The 19259-nt window shown below is 43.9% G+C and overlaps 2 protein-coding genes across 2 annotated transcripts in view; one reads left to right on the top strand and one right to left on the bottom strand.

Annotated features, from left to right (window-relative positions):
• Positions 1-1287: 1287 nt before the first annotated feature.
• LOC107194735 (probable phospholipid hydroperoxide glutathione peroxidase) lies at positions 1288-2806 on the top strand. The gene is made up of 2 exons (XM_015584408.1): positions 1288-1620; positions 1939-2806. The coding sequence occupies exons 1-2, from the start codon at positions 1614-1616 to the stop codon at positions 2541-2543; spliced, it is 612 nt and encodes a 203-aa protein (XP_015439894.1). The 5' UTR covers positions 1288-1613; the 3' UTR covers positions 2544-2806.
• A 422-nt stretch (positions 2807-3228) lies between these two features.
• Positions 3229-19259, bottom strand: part of LOC107194836 (putative epidermal cell surface receptor) — a 19725-nt gene continuing 3694 nt past the window's right edge. The window contains exons 2-13 of the mRNA XM_015584541.1: positions 9505-10056; positions 9110-9400; positions 8817-9009; positions 8506-8720; positions 8069-8424; positions 7707-7974; positions 5519-6862; positions 5001-5199; positions 4439-4937; positions 3992-4349; positions 3717-3910; positions 3229-3509 (exon numbers count right to left, since the gene is read on the bottom strand). Coding sequence (XP_015440027.1) covers positions 3414-3509; positions 3717-3910; positions 3992-4349; positions 4439-4937; positions 5001-5199; positions 5519-6862; positions 7707-7974; positions 8069-8424; positions 8506-8720; positions 8817-9009; positions 9110-9400; positions 9505-10056 — 4565 coding nt within the window. The 3' untranslated portion in view covers positions 3229-3413. The remainder of the gene's footprint in view (positions 3510-3716; positions 3911-3991; positions 4350-4438; positions 4938-5000; positions 5200-5518; positions 6863-7706; positions 7975-8068; positions 8425-8505; positions 8721-8816; positions 9010-9109; positions 9401-9504; positions 10057-19259) is intronic.

Here is a 19259-nt window from a genome sequence, read left to right as displayed (position 1 = left end):
TCACAGTATAGAAAACACAGTAAATAAATCACAGTAAATAGATCACAGTACATAAGAAGATAAATATCGAAGCCAATGGTTCTCGAACATCTGTAACATACAAGGGATTAGTAACAAGAGAAAGGACGAGTACGAGACGCACGCCCACCCTCCGCGACGGCTCACGAGAAAGTGAGGAAGCTAACGCTGTTATGTATTGGGCCTACGTAGGGTATTACGCAACAGCTAGTTTCTTTGACAGGTTTGTGCAAGTTGAATTGTTTTTGCTGGCTTGAACGACCTTCCTCCTTGAACGATCCAAACACCAGATGGTACGGCCAGGTACGGCCATGGTACACAGCGTACACGGCTAGGTCAATAAACTGTGTGACGCAACATCACTAGCGCGTTGGACCGACGGAGAGCACCGATACCGCGGCACGCTCTACCGTACTCTCTCGCTCGCACACCTGCCCCCATAGACCACCGAAATTCCTCGGCACGCATCACACCGACGGAGAGCACCGATACCGCGGCACACTCTATCGCTCTCACTCTCTCCCGTTCGCCCGCTCCGACCATCTTCGGCATTGTTCGGTACGCGTCGACACTGACGGAGAGCACCGATACCGCGTCTCGCTCTACCGCTCTCACTCTCTCCCGTTCGCCCACTCCGACCATCTTCGGCATCGTTCGGTACGCGTCGACACTTCATGACTGTCATATTTATCCCTTAACCTTAAACCGAAGCATCGGATATTTTTATTCCCGTCAAATCATATAGATACACGCAATATAAATGGAATATATAACACTTCATTTGTGCTAATAATACTCAGAATTCATGCTCTATCGGTAACGTCGGGTATTGTCACTAAAATGATTAAAATAAACAAAAATGTGAAGTTTGAACGTTACCATCAACAATTGTTAATGTCCAATATCAATTTAGTGAGAATCAAAATGCAGTATGACCCTGTTCTCAGTAATATTTAATTACCATTTACCTGACCTTTTCATATTTTTGGTTATGTAAATATTTGTACACCATTGAATATCAGGACATAAGAGGGAGCTCCTGATTCAAAGTGATTTTTGAACATGATGTATATGTTGACACAGAAGGTGAAACTCGAGTATCAAATGTTATAACATGTTGACCACTGTTTATTACACGTTTGAAGCTCGTTTTTTCGCGTAGAATTATATTGCTGAGCCACCAATAGATAGTTTTGTGAAATATAAGCATCTGTTAAATACCGCTGTGCTAGCGTTTTGAACGGACAACTTTTAGATATAATTTTAGTGGTTTATTTCGCGAGTATCGCGAATCGATGATGTCACGGATTCAAGGACGGAGCTGGACAAAGGTCAATGTATTTTCAGTTTCTTTAAAGTTCTAGACAAAGGCGCGATTGACGCATTTACGTTCGACGAGCCGAAGCGTTTGGGTGTTTTCATCGGACCTCATTGGAAATTTATAGTGAAATACTTAGTTTTATTTCTGTATTATACTCGTTATTGTTTACTGACACAGCACCGTCTTGGATCCAGTTGATTAATTTCCAACAATTACGCCAGTTTTTTGGCTCCGATAAATTTCCACAGTGCGGCAACACATTCTTGAAAACAAAATGATCAGTGAGTAACAATTTTTATTATCAATTGCAGTTTTTCACTTCTTAATATATTATCACAAAATAATAATGTCTCGTCAATATTCTGTTTGGAGACTTTTTTTTTAATCTGGGACTATTTGCCGACCAAGTGGACTGTTCGAGGTCACCTTGTTTTTCGCTACTTTTTTTGCCGGCGGCGCGAAACCGGCTTTGTAACAAAGAACGTTTACATTTGAATGAACAAAAGGATATGTTACTACCACAGAATATATTTATGTGAATTATGTTGTATATTATTAAATGTAATTCGTCTTTTTTTTTTATATATATATACATATAGCATTGGTAAGTCTGCTGCTTTTGGTCTCCACTGGAGTCATTGCAGAAAGTTGTGAAGATAATAAAGAGGAACAGTGTGCTGCTACAACACCTGCTGTTTTTAACCAAGATAAAGATTGGAGTTCTGCTACTACAATCTATGATTTTCATGCTCGAGATATCCATGGCAATGACGTATCATTAAGTAAATATCGTGGGCATGTGTGCATAATTGTCAATGTTGCTAGCCAATGTGGCTTAACAGACACAAACTACAAAGAGCTTGTACAGTTGTATGAGAAGTACAGCCAGAAGGAAGGGTTAAGGATTCTTGCATTCCCATCCAATCAGTTTGGTAGCCAAGAACCAGGCTCCTCTGAGCAAATTTTAGATTTTATTAAGAAATACGATGTCACTTTTGATGTTTATGAAAAGGTTGATGTTAATGGTGATACTGCACATCCATTATGGAAATGGTTGAAAACCCAGGCAAATGGATTCATAACAGACAGCATAAAGTGGAACTTCACTAAATTCATTGTTGATAAGGAAGGCAAAGCTGTTTCCAGACACTCGCCGACCACAGATCCTCTTCAAATGGAATCTGAACTGAAGAAATACTTTTAAGAATTTGTATATTCTTTTGTGCTCAGAGTCTTAACCAGTTACACTTCCATAATACTCAACATTATGATTGTTACATGGACAAACATACAGTAATACTACCATTTTACTTTCTATATTGTGTAAACTTGTGCAGTTTATTAAGCACTTGTATAAGAGTCTCCGTTATAGAATAAGTCCTTGTCCCTTATTCCATTTGTGTTAGCATTACTCGATGTATGTATCAGATTAAGATGATACGAATAAATACATTTCTTTACTTTTAAGAATGGTTTCTCTCAATTCACGATTAAACACTCGAATTCGGTGTAATACATTTTATGTATTATATAAATCTCTAACAATGTAAATGCAAACTGTACAAACCGCAGCTGGGCCATCGAGACCCACCAGAATTACTTAGTTACGACTTAATTGTTAATATTAAATACACGAAACAGGCGTATCAATTCTTAACAATACAGTATAATATCTTATCATCTAACGCGATCACTATAATCGGATCGAAGTTATTTGGGTGCAAAAGATTATTTCACATATCTAAAATGATCTTGAACAGGAAATTGAATTCGATCCGACTGCAGTGTCGGAAGTATAGCATTATTTACAAGTTTTAATACAATGCGATTCCACTGATAGAAGCGGAAAGCTGCAAAACCTTCCGCAATACCAAGAAATTAATAGAATTTCTCGTCATCGCGATATATATATATATAATATTTTAGTGTTTCAAGGCACTCTCTACATTCATCCTTGACGTTGCAACAATACGAGACTCATCGTTTCTTCGCCGTTCCAGTATTGAAATGTACACCAATTCGTTCACGATGGTAGTCTCGCATAAATAAATATATTTCAATAAATTACAGGACCTCAGACGGACTCCTTGACATTAGTGTTCATAGTAGTCATTTCATGTTCCGTGTTTTTGTTCCTACCGTTCGATATCGTCACAGCATCTTCACAAGTCTGAAAAATTGGAACGTTCGAAATTTTCTGCTAAAACATGACCTGAATTTGTAAATGCCTGCATTCGCGGAAATTCTACGAGCGATGGATTAACGTAACGTTCTACGACTTTAAGCACTGAGTATTCTCAATGACTGAGAAATAGATCGGTTTATAGTATTAGAACAATGAGAGTGAATTACCCATAGTCTCTTGTTGTAATTCTACCTTGTAGGAAGGATTGTCGTAGGCCGATGTGGTTTTACGTGGGGATATGTCGGCTTTACTGCTAGTCCGCCTTTTCATCAGCATCATCAAAAGGATTAGTGTCGAGAGGATCGCGAGAGACGCGACGATGGCCACCACCACTAAAGGGCCATAGTAATCACCCTCGTGAAGGGGTATGGACGCAAGTTTTCCAGCTGTGTAGAGGTAGAAATCGAAATTTGAAATATTCCCCTTAACTCGGTTATTTAACGTATACCTAACAGTTACTTTCGTACCTTGCTGAGAAATGGTGGCTGGGAGGACACCCGCTTTGGTGACAAAGTCTTGGACGTTGCTTTTCTTAATTCTGCCGTTCGTCAAGTAAACTTCGAGCCACAAACGGTACCTGGTGCCCGGTTTAAGATCGCTAATGACTGTCTTCGCGTGAGAATCTCTTTTGGCGATCTTGAACGTGCTCGTGTCTTCTTTACCACTGTCGCTTTGATAGATCGCTCTGTAAATGTTTACGTATTTATCTTCCGGATAGGGTACCCCGCTCCACGTAACTTCCACATCCGTTGACTTTATCGTTTTGATTTCTACCCTGACGTCGAAGGAATACGGGTCTGGTTCCATCGACGTGGTCACGTGAATCTTCGAGAAAGACCATACAGTGAAACAGTTAGCTAATTTGCAAAGTGTTTGCATTGCAAGAGCTACAAAAATTTGTTATAGATACTTACCGTCTTTTCACTGATCAATTCCGTTAACTGGCCCGGAAAGGGAACAAAGAAGATGCCGACCTCGTACATAGTAGACGGTTTAAGATTCTCGATCATGTAATTTGTTACCGCCCTGTGGATTAAAGGTGTGCCGGAGTAAACCTTGCCGTCTTGCTCCTTGTATCTCAATTGAACCCCATCGATGAACTGTAGTTCGTATTCTGTGAACTTCTTCCACATTACGTTGATCCAAGTGGAGTTTGTTTCCGTTACTTGGAGCTCGGCGTCGATTGGTATTTGAGGCGGTAACGTGGTTATTTCCGCTCGTTTCTCCAGAGTTCGAACGCTATAGATCTTGCTCGTGGGACTGTTGGCCAAGTCCTTCAGTTTCACCGTGATTTTTACCTTGTAATCCGTCGATGGTTTCAGATCGCCCAGCTCGAACTCCAATTGAGGTGTTGCGATCAGGTCGTTCGGAGGTGCGAAGACTTGAGCTTTCCAGGTAGAGACATCGAAGTTCCTACGCAGATACATACAGTCTGTTTAGGTGTTTTCTTTTACATTTTAACCGTATAGAACGTACGTTTTGTCGTTGGTGTATCGCAACTCGACGCGTCCATGAAGTCCCACTAAGACTTGCGGCACAGTGAAGATAAGACGAACGGTGTTCTCGTCGAGGGCTTCGAGAATCTGGACGGTAACTTCCTCTGACGAGGAACCAATTGGGAATCCGGGAATGGCACCGGGTAACGGGAAACCTGGTGGTACATTGTGATCCATACCTGAAGAGGAAGCCAGGCCAGTAGCATTAAACTATAGGTGGGTGTATAATTCGAATTCGAATAATTTTGGAGATGCTTGATCCTTTCGAATGTCTTACATTTCCGAGTATTATACGTAGTACGAACAACTTGATCGAAAACATTGCCTTTAAATCTTTGAATGCTCTTGAGAACTATTCTGTTGAAATACATGTACATATCATTTTTATTGTCGAACTTTTAACGATAAAACGAAGAGACGATCTAAGCTGTTCCTCGATTCCGTTCAAGCTATTCCATGGATGACGAAGTAAAAGTGTTTTGCTGATCAGGGACGAACCTGACTGGTTGGGCGTTTGTGCTGCGAACGGGTGGTTCAAGTGCGTGAGTCCTGAGTGCGGTATGTGAGCGTCAATGTGAAGCGGCAGAGTGGCCTGCGGGCCACTCGGCCCATTATGTGGTATGGCTGGCTGTCCGGGAAAGTGTTGGAACGGTCCAGGATTGGGATCGTGTTGACTGATATGGGCTAACAGTTCTTCGATCTGTTGAGGCGTGCTCGGTATGTCTGGCGTATGAACGTGATATGTTGTCTGGCCGTTTTCGTTCTTTTGCGCGTAAACGTGCGGCTTCGAAGGTTTCTTCGGGCCGGCCGCGGACCCGCCGAAGTATCCCGGCTGTATTTGATTGGTGGTCGACTGTTTCTGATTCGAGATCTGTTGGTGGATATCGTACAAACCCGAGTGGCCCTCGGGTGGGCCGTGGTCCAGGTGAACCAAGCCTGGGTGTTGCAGATTGATCAAATGATAGAGCTCCTCGGGAAGGATCTCCTGCTCGGGATCACGTTGGCCCTGTTTGGGTCGACCGGGCAGTCCCGTCGGGGACTTGATTTTTTCACCATCGAACGCGTCGCTGGCGGGAATTTTCTTTTTCGGATTCAAGGGAATGATCACGTTCGGATCGACGCTGTCTGGACCAAGTATCGGGCCGCGATAAGGTGGGCCAGCCTGGGTGTTGTCCAGTTGCGGGTTGAAACTACTCTGAGGAATGTTTTGGCCGTTGGTGGGTACAAACGGGAATCCTGGCCCGGCGTTTTGATGTGGATTTAACGGGACGAACTGAGGCTGATCGGTCGCGTGGCCAGCCTTTGGCGGCGACGGTAATTTATTCGGATTTACCGGTCCGAGAATATGCTGCGTGTTCTCGTTCGGATGTACGGGGATCGAGACGGTCTTGTCCAAGAATTTGTCCGGTGCCAGCGGGCCAGGGAAGTAATCGTCTTTGTGCGGTTTCGCGATAAGCTCGACCGGTTTCTTGGCGTCCGTTTTCGACTTGGCCTTTTCTTTGACCGGTGTCAACGGCTTTTCGGGGGCGTGAGGATTCAAATGAAACACGTCTTCGACGCTTGGACGCGTGGGTTTATAGTCGGGACTGTAGGGTCCGTTGTACGGTACGGTGGGATGTCCAGGGTCCATTGGGTAATGGAAGAGTCCGTGGGTCGTTGTGATGTCGGTGTTCGCGTTAACGTCTGTCGAATCTTCCCGCAAGGAGGAAGTGGCACGTCCCGGTTGCTGGCTGGGCCCGGCCGATCCCGACTTGTTATTCGGTCTTTTGCTATCGTCAATCGGTCGCCGATCAAACGTGTCTGTGGCTAAGGGGCCGGGGAACGCGGGCGTCGCATTCGTTCCTGCAATAAGCAAAGTCCAATGTCACAGAGCTGGTCGTCGAGCAGCCGAGAATCAGACGGTGCGGTCGACAGGAGCTGTCCATACGAATTGTCCATGCATATTTACAGCGATAGATCCGAGCACATGGTACAAGCGTAGACGTACAAAGCATGCACATTTTACGGTGTCTCGTGACTGGACGGGTCGCTGCAATGTGTTTCAAAGTGTATTTTACGGTACAGGCAGGGGATGTTCTACGATAGGTATTGTGCGGAATTCTCTGGGATTATTAAAGAAAATGGTATGTGTAGATAATATATACAGTGTTTCAACGTTAAGTCTAGTAAGTTTGCATCGTTGATCGAGCAAAGTGTGAAAGAAATCGTTTACGGTGCGCGTCGGTAAAATGTGCGAAGACGCGAGTGGAGATGTGTACCAGGATGGATGTATGTATTGTATTGTATGTACACTTGACATTTGCACTGGAGAGTTCCAGTCAGGTCCGCGTGGCAAATAGCTTCCACCCCCTTTCCATTCCTTACCACCCATTACCAATCGAACGGATTCTCTTCGGAGACATATTTACCAGAGCCACCGCCACCAGAGAACCAAATGTTGATTTGACAAAAATTCTACTCTTTGAAGACTGCGGCCTCTAATACGGTGTATTTATGCAGTACATATCTTATTAATAAACCATCAACAATTCCAAAGGACATACATATGAGTCAAGCGAGTTTCCTCCAGCTTTTTTCTCGAGAAGAAAGATCGGGAAATGCTTATATTCAAAATTCTCGATCTTTTTGCAATTAGCGGGGAGTTAACTCTTTTTCTCAACTTCAGCATACAGAAGCGTGAATTTACCTGGCAGCTGGCTGGACGGGTGGTTACAACTCCATTCCATGCAACATTCGTCACCAGGTAGGTGTGCCAGAGCCGCCTGATAAGAGGGACAGGGTAGGTTTGCAGGCGGTAACGCTGGGACCGGTGGACAGGCAGCCTGGCAGGACACGTTTCCCATCTCGCAGTAACATCTCTTCTCGCATCCGGTCACGTTCGTCGGCAATTCACTCCAATTGTCGTACGTCTTGCCCTCGTAATTGCACGAGCCATTATTTCTGCAGCGTACTTCCTGGAATCGTGTGGAGATCGTTTTTAGTTGCAGTCGAATGCGATCGGGAAATACGAATCGCTGTAACGATCGCCGATTATTTACATTTACCTACCTGGGGGCAGCAATGGGGCGGCTTCGAGACGAAATCCGACGGAACGGTCTCCCAGTCCAAACAGTGGGGGTCCAAGACGTCGAGTCCAAAATCGGTAGGACACTCGATCGTGACGCATTCGGTCTTTCCACCCTCGGCGCACATGCAGAAAGAGATGCACTCGTCGTACCATTCCGCACCTACTTTGTAGATCTTCCCCCTGTGGCTGCACGAATTTTTATCCCCGATCTTCTCCGAGATATTTGTTTTGATCACTTCCGCGGGAAGGAAGACCTGCAGCGCGGGACCGGTTCGACTTCCTTCGATTACGCGGACGTAATATGTGTGCGCGGGTTCCAGGTTCGATATTACACCATCTGTAACGAAGGAATTGTTTCATTTGTTGCTGTATGTGTACTGTGTCTGATTGAAATAGATATGCAGTTTTCAGAGCTCACCTTTGTCAGGCCTCTGCTGCCGCCATACATGATTCTTGTCCGATATTTCCACGGTAACGTCCTGTGGGTTTTTCGTTGACAATTTTAGTTTAATCGCCGTTGAATTGAGTACCTTTGCGTCGGTAAGGTTGACAGTTAGATCGGTGGAGATCTCTGGTCTGATCTCGTGATCACCAAGGGTTACGTCGCAGAGGGTGATCGTGCAACAGGAATCTCTGAAATATCATACGATAATAAGATCGTTGAACGGAAGATACGAATGTCGCTGGAGAAGAAGACGATTTAGGAGTTTCTTATCGAGATCCCGTTACCTTGGATCGGCTAGAACAACGCAACGATCGTGTTGATTCGTCGCAGACGTGGTTTCGTTCGGTGGACATCTCGGTTGGCATTTCAAATTGCCGCCCACTTCGCAGACGCAGACTCGGGAGCAGCCATCTTCGACGCGTTGGCCTCTCATGATCGTCTTGTTCTCGAAGACACACGTTTCTTCCGGTTCAGGTGCTACGGAAAAAACGAAAAATCGTTTGGAACCGTTCGAATTCAAGGTTTTTCTTTGTGTTACGATTAGAACGACAGTTGCTTGGACCACCGAAAGACTCACCGGAATCGGCGGCACAGACCAGAATCGCGCAACAGGGTTCCTCGTTGACCAGCTTCTCCTGACAGAGTGGATCCTCGATTCCTCTGTTGGCTCTGACATATGGCGACGAGCAGAGTGGTTTGCAGTCCATTGCCACGCCACCCTCGCCGCACACGCATTTCTCTTCGCAACCTCTGACGATCTTCTCGCCCAAGGAATACGTGCGATTCCCATCGACGCACAACATCGCTGGCAGCAGAGTCGAGGAGATGTTCATGGTAGTTTCGTTGTGCGAGGCCACGTACTCCCCCCCTGCAAAAGGTAAAATTTTGTGACGGTGGACTTCATCGGTTAAACTGCTCTTTCTTTTAAGAAATATTTTCTACACGATCGGATGGTTAAGTTATAACTACAACCTTCAACTTCTTTGTCATCGTCGTCCATACTGACGTCGCTAAGATCCGTGATATTTGAGTGCAACGAGTTGGCTGGTTCCGGTGCAGAAATGTTCAACGCCCTGCCCCTGAACGCTGTCGTCGCCTCCGTCGTGTGCATTTCCCCTGTACGATTCTTGTTCCCTGACATCGAGGAATCGATCATGGACGATACGTTGGATGTAATAGTCGTGGGTACGATTGGTTCACCGCGAAATAGAAATGGAACCGTAATTCCCATCGTTTCCATCGAGCTCGTGGTGGTGGTGGTGTCGTCGATCGACTTCGTCGAAGACATCCAAGATGTCGTCGCCCCGGACTCAACCTCTTCCCGTTTAGAATCATCGTCTTTGACGGGTTTCTGGTACTTTAGATCGGTTTTGATCTTGAAGTCCGCAACAGGTTTTTTCTTAGGCTCGAGCGTAGTTTTGGAATCCTGATCTTTGGTCGGGTACTCGAACTTCCGGTCGTTTGATTCGTCCTTTCCTTCAGCGGGAAGCGGTTGCACGCTTGGTACTTCTGTGACGTCGATACCTGCAAATTTTAGAAACGCTGTACTTAATCGAGAACGAACGTGGATGATCTTTGGTGCTGCAAAGGAGTCGTTGGATTCGAATGATAGTGAAAGATATGTTCGTCGATATCCTGGAAGCTAAGAATCATCTTCGATCGAGCATGCGGGGGAAATTACATCGGGGCGCATAAGGAAACGCTAAAACGATTCTTCGATGACCAACTTCCGCAATTATTTTCGCCGATTCAATACCGAAGCACTGTCACTAGAAAAGGCTGTTAGCGTAACGGTAAAGCGATCGTACACCGCCGTGGACTATTGTCGGTGTTCGGCCGGTGAACTTGAACGCTTCGATAAAATCGGCTTTGTTAACGTTCAATTATGCCTTTTAACGTCTAACCAGATGCAAACAGAAGGCTTGCATTTACGGCTGCTCTTGCGATTACCGCAAGACACGCGAATACGTCTTTGCGTCGACTTACAAGAATTCGGTTAACAATCATGGTATTATCTATTTGAATTCTATTCTTAAAATTGTTATATCTCACTATACTGTGTGTAATAATTTAATCACATATTATAAAAAAGAGTTTTCACCTATATGAACTAAATTAAATTAAATTAAATTATTATCGCGACACGTCGAACAAGTTCTTAAAACTATACTTCTTTGACGCTGACCCGATTAGGTCTGGACTGATACAAAAAACGTCAACTTCTTTCATTTGCTTCGAGGTTTCTCCAGTACGCGCTTAACCAACCGTTGTTCTTTACTTCCTCTTCTAGATCAACCTTACGTCACGCTTTCCACTTAGTTTCACAGAATTCGCGTCCTTGGCAGGATGTACTGTACCATAAAACTGGGATCCGTGCTCTACAAGTTCTGCCACTCGCAAGATTGCCCGTAGTTGCATTTAAACAGGCCATCTCATCGAAACGACCTGGCTGCAATTTCACCGCGGATCACCGTTTCATGGATGTTTCGCAACCGATGATCTGCCAGCGATACCAGACGAGGCAGAAACTTTCCATCCGGGGCTATCCGATGAAAATACGCTCGGGACGTACTGTTACGTCAAACGACCCGATCTGGCCGATCGTCGTTCCCGTCGACCGCTTCTTCTACTATTCGCTGCTGGTCGCTCGAGTTTTTGCGGGACCGCGATCGATCGCTGGAATAGCGGGACAGTACTGGATCGTTTGCTTGCAGAGAAATTGCCGATGGACGGTTTGAAAGTTCAATTAAAACACACTGCGTCGCTTTTTCTCGAACGTTTATCCGATCATATAACATAATTTTAACGTATTACTTGTTAACACATTCCTAACCGGCAACATAGTCCTGCGTCATTTAAACATTATTAGCTGAGTACCGGTAACGTAGTTCTACGTCATTTAGAAATCAGTATCATTCATCACCCGTTTCTTTTTATCAAGATAATAATTACTTTGATTTAAAATTTTTGTTAGATTAGATATTCTCTTATATAACAGCTAGCTAAAGCTGTTCAACGTTTAGAAAACCTGAATTTCAATCTATAATACTTTTAAATAACAGAACCTTGCGGTATTCAGCTTACCAATAGACTTTTTAAAATTGTACACAATATTCGGTTAAGGGTCTCGCCTCAAAACTGCCGGTTACGAATGTGTTAACGGGAAAGAATCGAGAAAGTTGCTCGATCGAATTCCAGGATGCGACATATGTGCGCAGGTATGCGTACAGCCGATGCATTTCTATATAGAGGTTTTCGGGAACGTGTTGTACGAGCAGGGAGCTCGGTGTTTGGTCGATCCCCATCGGAAGTCGGGTTCGGTCGTGACTTTTATCACCGTATGAATGGGGAACCGTAACGGTGCGACCGGTTCACACGAGGCCGATGTTCGTCATCAGGATCCACCTGACGCGGCAGGTCGTCCGAAGGCACCGTGTAACGATTTTACGTGTAAGTAGGTGACGGTCTCCTTTTCTGTTCGCCGCATGCATATGTATGTATCAACACTGGCCCGAAAAGGAATCCGGCCCCATTTATATATTTATTTATTTATTCTTTTTATTTTCGTTTAACCTCCATCCGTCCCTCGTGTTACTTAATTTGTCCCTCGGTGTTAAATTGACACAGTGGTCAGAAATTAACGTAACGGAGAGATAAATAGTTACATTTGCGATTTCTTTAAAATAAAAAACACGGAGTTTCAGCTAAATTTACCTATAAATGACAGAATTATATCATTTCTTAAGGTGAGGGTTAAACGGGTTTCTTTTGGTACGCACGACAAATGAGTTAGTACTCTCAACAGTCAAATGCATAATACAATATAATCTCTAACGCGTTCTGTAGTTTATATGCTTCTCTATATACTGGAAATAGAACGCGAAAAGGATCCACCGTGTTGAAGGACGTCTGGTGTAACGATATCTCACGCACGATCGTGCGTGCTTCATTCGTCAGACGAATATCGTGTTCAGCCGTCCGGATAGAATCGAGGCTGAAACGTTACGGTACATCGCCGCGATGTTTGGTAATTGCGATCCATTCGCGAGCGGTAAACGGTATTCCGATGCGCCTTCATTTTCATCATCTTATTTTTCTTCTTCTTGAAGAGAGAGTCGGTAACTCCTCCCACGAAATTCGCGGTGCTGCTCGTACGGCATGTTAAAGATAATTCAGTTAACCAAGTTTCGTTCAGCTGTTCGATGCTCCTTTCCCATGACAGAGAGGAATCGTTCCTCCGGAAGAAGAGACTGAAGTTTAGTTTCTATCTGACGTTTCGCACCAAATGGGACGACTTCATTCCCAAAGCGATCCGTGTACACAGGCCAAGAAAACCGACCGTGGAACGCGGAATTACTCATCGCAACACTAAAAGGATCTTCACTCGACTTCCTCGTCGCCGGAAGTCTCGCCGCGTTTGTCCGTGAACCCGCGCCGAGGAAAGCACGTCTGGCCAAGTCGAATTCGTGATGAAGCGCGTGGCGCGGGAGCACGCCTGTTTTCTGCTCGTTACGCTGCCCATGGTGACGCAATCAAGAGCTTGCCGCTTGGATATGAAGAGGAAAGGTTCGAGCGATTAACGAGCCACTCTACGCGCGAGTTACGTGGCCATTTTTGTCGACGCCGCGCCATTTTCACCGCGGAAATACTTGGAAATTGTTCGTGTTCTCGGCGAGAAAAGCAACGACCGTTTAACGGAGATGAAATTCTTGTCTGTTACGAGTTAACAAATCGATTCTACGTGTTTCGTCGATATGTACAGGGTGTCCAAAAATAGCTTCGACTCTCGAAAATTAAGAGTTTCCCGGATGATTTTAAATTATTATTTCCTTAACAAAAATACTATCCGAGGCTTTGGAAACCCTCATTCTACGAGGTGTTTCGTCGATATGTACAGGGTGTCCCAAAATAGTTTCGACTCTCGGAAATGAGGAGTTTCTGGGATGATTTGAAGTAACTATTTCCTTAGCAACAATGTTATTCGAGACTTTGGAAACCCTCATTTCTGGGAGTCGAAGGTATTTTGCGACACCCTGTATATGCAGAGAGTTCCGCCTACTGCCCTGAACCAAGTTCTTCGTAAAAATTCTGTCGACAGAAATTCCTCGTTTCGGTCCGGGCATTATTTTCTCAGTTCGAGTTCACGGAATCAACGCTCGTAACCCAACGAGCAGAAACTCTCGAAGCTGTTTCTGCTGTCGTTGCCTCCAGAGAGACCTTGAACCGTGCTGTACCCACTTCGCGGTAGAACAACTCCTCGCACCGGGGTCTCGGCGACGTAAACAGAGATTCACTGCTGCGGGAGAGTTTCGCCGGTGAGTTTCGCGATGCGGTCGCAGATTAAACGGGGTTTAGCACTTTGCTGAGGAGCAGCGAATTTTCCTCCGTTCTGATCGTCCGTTTACCACGAAGCGTTTTATCCTTCCATGGAAAGAAGCGTGAGTCGAAGAACAGTCTTCGTTGCCTCGTTACGTCAAAATCGTATCGTCCTTCACGAATGACTCGCATATTTCGTCGATGCGTTCTATAATTCTATACAAAGACCAAATACAAGGTGGAAGAAATGGGAACGAGGCCGGACAGACTGGCCAGATGGCAGAGCGACAAAGAAGGAGGAAGAGAGAGGTTAAAATAGTCGGTCACCGAGCGTGCCTTTGACCATACGGTATTCTATCCTACTTGCTACACTCTGCTCGATCATTATTTCGTTTCGTACGTCGCGTTTCGGTGGTCGTCGATTCTCAAACGACCGATGCCTGAAGAGAAGTTCTCGCGGGGCGATCCGTTTCTTCTATTGGACTATTAACCCCTTGCCTTACGATTTTGTTGACAGCTGTAAGCTCAAAAATTACTTTACTGTTAATAATTTTCCAGATAGAAAAAGAATTTTATTCTTAGGACAATATTAATACCAATCAAACGGAATTTCACTTCGGCTCAAAGAAAATGAATAGTATACATGTTTATTAAATCCAGTTTGAAATCGTCATCACGTGTCTGACTCGATGTTATAAGGCAAGAGGTTACCACACTAGAACTACCGAAAATTGTGAAAATTTATAAAATGATTGATTTCTTCACTTTCATATCGTAATAAAAGGTGTAAAAGATCTGAGAAAATGTATTGTTACAACATTTTAATCTGATTAATTTCTTCACTTTCATATCGTAATAAAAGGTGTAAAAGATCTGAGAAAATGTATTGTTATAACATTTTAATGGCCGTTGTAAGAATGTATTGACAAGTCATTTTGACTTGCTCGGTAGTTCTAGCGTTAATTTTTTTCGTCGGATACTGAACGTAAACGGACGAATGAGCGGTCGAACGCGCCCGAATAATTCATGAGAGAAAATTTGACGATAAAATTTTGTACGAAGTGAAAGGACGCGCGCGCGCGCATTTTGCCGATTATACATATTCGATGTGGCAAAAGTGTTTCGGTCGAAGACTCGGAGATCTATAATATGCGCAGGTACACGCGCTACTTGCTCGTCGAACGACGAGTTGCTTGGTAGGCGGATCATTCCACGCGAAATCGAACACTTTTTGGAGCACCATTTCGCATTTTGTTCAAATTTGGATTTGTTTAGCGATATATAAATGTATCTCGAAGGATTTTTGATGATTTTTGAATTTGTTGATTTTACAACTTTGGAAATTTAGGGTCAACCTTTTTTCAATAAATCATAACTAAATAAAAATTATTTCTGTTAAAAAAAATATATTTTAACCATTCATTTTGCAATTGGTTTAAATAAATGCCCTGCTTTACACCGGGGAACTATTTAAAGATTTTTTTTTAAATAAGGATATAGTCTTTGTCCTCTGAGCGTATATCGTTCAGGCTTTTCCAGGTGAATTTCACGAGCCTCGCGTGACTCTACGAAGTACATTTGTTTCTCGTCCATGTACCTAGACGATGAATAATTCTAATATTCGTACACCTATACAGTCTGAGGGCTTCTCGGATACGACAGGTAAACAAGAAACGCGTAAAACTCGATTTATCGAGTACCGAGGTTGCGCTCGTCCAGGCAGAGAAAAGATCCTTTGTTCGCCTGTTTGCGCAAGATCGTCGAACTCCTCGTTGCTCGCGGAGCTTATCAGTCTCTTCGAGGCAATACGGTGCGTCGTGGTTCGCGTTCGATTTTGTGCTCCAGTTGACCGTCGCGGCGCACGATTAATCGATTCCACGCGCCAGTGCACCGCCGTCTTTGCGTGGCAAATTGTGGATTTTCACTGCGAACGATTTGCACGATCGAGACCTTCTTTCTTGCGGTGAAATACCTAGAATCGTCACGCCGCGAGTCGTTATTGTTCCTCTACTTTCGATTCTTAACTGACCAGGTATTAATTACAAACGAACTCGTAGATTCCCCTGTGAAATAATCCAGATTATTAAATCAATGCTATGTAACTGCTGAAACGATCGGTTCCTGTGCTGGCATTCGAGTTGTAATTTCTAGGCGGAATTCTTGCCCGCCGCCCAGTCTGACGCAATCTCAGAGTCGAGCGTTCGGTAGCATTTTTGCTGGACCAATCGCGAGGCAACGGCTGCTTGTATAAATTCACGAGAACCTGTCCCGTCGGAACAGTGGGACAAAAAAAACAAAAAACAAATGGTAGCTACTTTTAGTTTCCGAACTGCATTGCACGGAGGCCGTACGAAGTGTAGCGCCGCGTTGCGAAGAAGGATGAAAAGCGTGGGGCCGGAACGGTGGCATTTGAAATGCGAGCGCTACGCCCCGAAGAGGAATTTTCCGTGCGGTCAGATGCCACGTGCAATACGCTTCGAGCAAAGCTAACCATCGAAGAAATTGCTTGAACCGAAAACTAATGATTCGATCAATCAATATCATTTTTTTAAATGACCTTCCGAACCGAAATTCCTCTCCCAGTCAATTAAAACAATTATTCCGTTGGAATGACGCGTGTCTCCGTTATTTTCTTTCTATTAACTCGTGCCTGAAGGTGGTCGCGTAAACATCATGGGTCCGCGCGAAACTAACGGTTTCCATCGGTGGAAGAATGAGCTCGCGATAAGTACCTACTGGAATGCGAAAGGCAAATCGAATCGTCATCCTGCCACCGTTGCTCGTATGCAGGTGCATGTGTGCTCCTTCGCGTAAATCACGTGGATTTGTAGGTAATCGGGCGACGTTCCGTTTCCTTCATTGCCACTGTGTCGCGAAATTACGTCGTGAAATCACTCGAATATCCGTTCCCATCGATTCTACGAATACGATATTGATCTAATATTAATTTGATATCGACCCTTTCTGTGTCGTTCAATAAAGTATTCATTAAATAAATAATAAATAGAGTTCGAAACTGAATGTCTGACTTTTACATTCAGTAGACGGTTCGGTGACAGCACGGCATGCATAATGCAGAATCCATCATGTGTAGAACATCCTCCGCGCGATTCACCTAGACAAAACAAAGAAACATTCTTTTCGAGCAGAGTTTTGCTTGAAATGAATGAAACGCGCGCGTCGATTTCAGCGGGAATTTCGAAATTCCGCGATATTACCAACTCCGGCAAGCTTTCTGAATTGCTTTCCAGGACGTACGAGCAAGTATTCCATCCATAATCCAGTTCAAAATCTTCGCTCCGTTGCCACCAGGATTACAATAGACGATTCATCATTGAATACACGATTCTCGGAAAGAATTGCACTTTTTCCACGTCTTCCGGAGTTGATTCACAACCTCTGACGCGAGTCATTGAGATTTTCCGCGAAGATTCGCACGGGAGAAAGTCGTTGCGTACGACGCGTGTACTTGTCATCCCCTCGGACCGCGTAAAAATCATTTCGATCTGGGTCAAGATCGCGTTCGACGAACAACAATGCATTGTGATCCAGTGAAATTGTTCGCCTGTAGTCCTGTGTGAAATCGGAAAGAAAATTCATCGAAGATATTTCTCTCGTTACGTTCACAGAAGACATTTGTACTTTTGTATTAATATACATATGTATCTACACCTTTGTCTTCCATTATCGAGTGCTCGAACGTAGAAAGTCAGCTGAATTAACGCAACCGAATCGTTGGAAAATTTCTCTAAAAGAATCTCGTTTATTTCTACTAAATTTTGATTTCTCTCAGACTAATTTATTAAGGCCAATAGATTATTCGAATCACTACCTACACACCTTTCAATACTAAAATATAATGAAGGAACGCTGTTCTATTCGCGGAGTTCAATCTTTCAAGATTTCATCGCATTGTGCTTTCACTCTGTTCATTTCGCGATGCCCCGCCCTTCTTGCAAGCACCACGAATAAACCATATAAAGGTTGGATAATAGAATCGAGCGCGAGTGTTTCAATGACGCAATCAGTGCATCGAGCCTATTTCACGTTAGGTCGGAGAGTTGAACGCCTGGAGATTCTCGAGCCGCACCGGGATTTCATCGCCGCTACGCGCCGTGAATCGTTCTTATGCGATCGTTGAAGTCTCTGAGCTACGACCGCGCGCGAGTCTCTGCGTTCGGAGAGATTTTACGGCTTCGAGGATAAAGTTTCGCTGAAATATCAAAGTCTGTCCAACTCGGTTCATTCTACTTACAGTATCGTGTTTTCTTATTTACATAACGAAATGTAAAATAAGCGAAGAAAATACAATATTGTGCAGTATAAGGAACGCTCAGCAGCCTATGAGTTATCCAGTTAGCTGGAGCCCCTTTGGGCGATGGTGCAATTGGGTTCGGTATGAAAGTAAAACGAGTTGTAGACTGGAAACATGCAGCTACGAAGAGCCCTCTCTTCTAGGGCGATCCTCGTAAAAGTATTCGCACATCCTTTAAAACAGAACAACTTTTTTTAAATTGGTCCAAGTAACTTGAGTTCTTTTGTGAAGTTGGGAACATTAGTTTACTAGATGATGTGTAAACAAAATTTGAAAAGTTGCAATTGGTGGGAATCACGGAGAAAATAGTAATGGTCGCTTTTTACAACTTTTTAATTTGAGGCTGTAATGAAAATTTAATAAATACATACCCAAGATTTATATTAGTTGTGTACATACCGAAACTTTCATTGAAATCTGTTGATCAACAGAATGAATAATTCTAATTTTCAACATTTTTAATCGTTTCTATCTCATAGCAACGTTAAAGAAAAAAGTTGTAAAATGCAATCTTTACTATTTTCTTTGCGATTCCGACAAATTGCAACTTTTCCAAATTTTGTTTACACATCATCTAGCAAAACTAATGTTCCCAACTTCACGAAAAAACCCACGTCACTTGGACCAATTTTAAAAAAGTTGTTCTATTTTAAAGGGTGTACGAATACTTTTGTTGCCGACTGTATGTAGGTACCTACTTAATATCACGTGACATCTGTACTGGCGGTCGCCGACGGTGCGCTTAAATTTGAAAACAAATTGATCGTTGACGATAATTCTTTCAGAGTACCTATGTACAACGCCCTGTTGCGTTCTATTGTTCGACCGATCTCGTCCGTGCGAAAAGAGCGCAGGAAAGCTGATCGGGGGAAAGCCGTTCTCTGGGCAAATTCAATGGTTTTGTCAAATAGAACACCGATAACTTAATCGATGTCTTCGCGAGTGTCCAGCGGTTATTAAGTGAAAGTCGCGTCCGTCAGACGGAGGACAATGAGGCGGGAATCGGATGTAATTACTGTAGTTACGAGAAAAAACGATCGTTCTTGTTCTCTCGCGAGTCTCCTCCTACGTCTTTTTCGCGTGTATGAAAGTTCAG

This window comes from Dufourea novaeangliae, unplaced genomic scaffold (assembly GCF_001272555.1).
Source record: "Dufourea novaeangliae isolate 0120121106 unplaced genomic scaffold, ASM127255v1 scaffold8, whole genome shotgun sequence".
Classification (NCBI taxonomy): Eukaryota; Metazoa; Arthropoda; class Insecta; order Hymenoptera; family Halictidae; genus Dufourea; species Dufourea novaeangliae.
This window is presented reverse-complemented; position numbering and strand designations above follow the sequence as displayed.